This window comes from Gloeophyllum trabeum, assembly GCF_000344685.1.
Source record: "Gloeophyllum trabeum ATCC 11539 unplaced genomic scaffold GLOTRscaffold_00276, whole genome shotgun sequence".
NCBI classification, from domain to species: Eukaryota; Fungi; Basidiomycota; class Agaricomycetes; order Gloeophyllales; family Gloeophyllaceae; genus Gloeophyllum; species Gloeophyllum trabeum.
Genome location: NW_006920684.1, coordinates 345 through 2669, shown reverse-complemented (window position 1 = coordinate 2669; position 2325 = coordinate 345). Strand labels below are relative to the sequence as shown.

The window sequence follows — 2325 nt, the reverse complement described above, 5'->3', positions numbered from 1 at the left end:
GGACGTGAGCACTGGCCTCAGGCGGTCCAGCTGAGGTGGAAAAGGAGGCTGAAATGGAGCGTAGCGACATTGGGATGGCTGCAAGATTGACCCGGGTCAGACGACTGCGACGTGGAGGTGGACCCACTCGTGATGGACTATCCTTGGCAGTATTTACGCGGAACGATTCCAGTTGCCGAACATCAGCACTGACATCATAATATGGACGTACATATAGCTTTGTGCATTGATGCTCCCATGTCATCGCGACGTCCCATGCCCAGAGACGATGCTGAAACTCTAAGAATGGATCTATGAACGTGTGCAAGACTCACTGTACTCCGGTCTCAGTCCCTCATGCTACGAGTCCCACCAGGACCGCAACGAGGTGCTTCTAGCAACGCCCTACCAAGGAAAGACTCGTCGAGCATGCTCGCCCGCACAATAACATCTGACTCGCCCTGCATCGGAAGACCAAGCTTGGCTCGCGGGCTATGAAGAGCGTATCACACAAGAGCCTTCCGAAACTTTAGGGCGGGCCAGAATATCAAAATGAATGCTCAACCACCATATAAAGTTCAGGCTCAGTCAAATATGTGATACAGGATTTATTACACAGATACATCACTGAACTAGATAACATAAATTATATACTGAATGGTCTTTAAGTGAGCCAGAAATTCATTTGTAAATCCCAGATTCTATGCGACCCTGGGCCCAAATCATAATTTCAGAGCCAGAATCATACCCTGTGACCGGTCGGAATTCAGAATTTAACTTGGACCGGTTTTGCGCTATAAATAATAATTGCAGGGAGGTGTATAAATGTATTACCAAACATGTCTCTATATTATTAAACTACTAGTGCTTTGAAACGTTGGCGTGAATATTTTGTGTCAGACCGAACCAGAATCTAATCGGGCCGCCGGCGGGCCACTCGCAGCCCACTGATAAGATGAAGCATAGCCGCCGTCACGCAGCTCCCGAAGTCACAGCGGCTCAGCCGCTGTGAACGCCACTTAAAGATATTGACGGCGGCTGACCCGGGGGCGAACATGAGTTTATGGACTAAATACAAAGGTGCTATGCCACCACAAGCCAGACACATACAGATGATAAAGGAATGGGTTCTCAACGGGCATCCACGGAGAGTTTGCAGTGCGACTCATACCGACCACTGAACTTCCTCACAGCAGAAGCATTATGGCGCAAAAAGGAGCGCCACTGCATCTGTGACATGGGTTGAGCAGTCCCCTTCATGATTTCCCTAAGCCGATTTTGGTACCACTCTTCTGCCCCGTTGGTCCAATAGCCGGGAGAGCCATAGCCGCAGCATTTCCACGTTGTTGACTTCGGCCACCAAGAAATTTCAGCCCACTGTCCAGGACCTGTAATAAACATGGTCAGGACATTTAAATATCAAGATGTCTTGAGCACTTACTAGTTTCGACGAAATAAGTGCCAATGATGCAAGCCTCCTCCAAAGGATCAATGTGCTCTTCATACCATCCTGAGGTACCGTCCACACGGGTGACCAGACGGCCAAATCCGTTCTCGATGGCTGCTTCACTTGGTCCAGCACACACGACATCTTCTGCCGTGCCATGGAGTGCATCCAGCGCAAGGCGCCACATCATGCCGCCGAGGAGTAGCGCAGCCCGGCCGTGAGGGTGACCGACGATAAAGCTGTCTCTCCGGGATACATAGCTGGCATAGTCCGCAGGAACCCATTTATAGCCTGGACTTCGCACCAGTTGTTGTACAAGAGACCCCGGTTCGACAGTCTTCTGCGGATGTGGCAAAACACGGGGACAAAGGAAAGGAATGCCTAGATCCAGCAAGCGCAGCCTTAGGTCAGGCTGCGCGTCTCCGCGGGATGACTCGTATCTGTAGATTCGTATGATATGGCAGACGTCCGCTGCTGTAGTCACCCAGACACCTGGTCCATCAGGAGGGGTCACAGCATAATATATGATTTCATCGGCAGGCAGACGGCGCACGTTCAATGGTGTTTGGAGTCGCCCCTGGGCGAGATCGCAGTGGGAGAGTGTACCTTGCCCCCCACCTGTACATAGATCCTTCATGAAAGTTATCGCCTTGTCCATAAACTCCTGAGAATATGCGCCGGTAGCCTTCTCGACCATGAAGGATGACAGCTTCTTGCTAAATTCCGGATGTGAGGATACCCGGACTATATCAAGCCGAAGGCCTTCCGGACTCGCAAGAAGTCCATACCGGAGGGTGAGAACGGCACCAACGTCGGCAGGAAGATGGCGATACTCGGTAATGTGGCCCAGCCTACGACGGCGATAGCTAGAAGTTGGGTGATCATAGACAGTGAGAGTA

The 2325-nt window shown here is 51.2% G+C and overlaps 1 protein-coding gene across 1 annotated transcript; it reads right to left on the bottom strand.

The window, feature by feature from the left end:
• Positions 1-1110: 1110 nt before the first annotated feature.
• Positions 1111-2123, bottom strand: GLOTRDRAFT_134548 (uncharacterized protein; the record flags this gene model as incomplete). Its single annotated transcript, XM_007873515.1, has 2 exons — positions 1111-1367; positions 1421-2123. The coding sequence occupies 2 exons, from the start codon at positions 2121-2123 to the stop codon at positions 1111-1113; spliced, it is 960 nt and encodes a 319-aa protein (XP_007871706.1).
• Between the last annotated feature and the right edge of the window lie 202 nt (positions 2124-2325).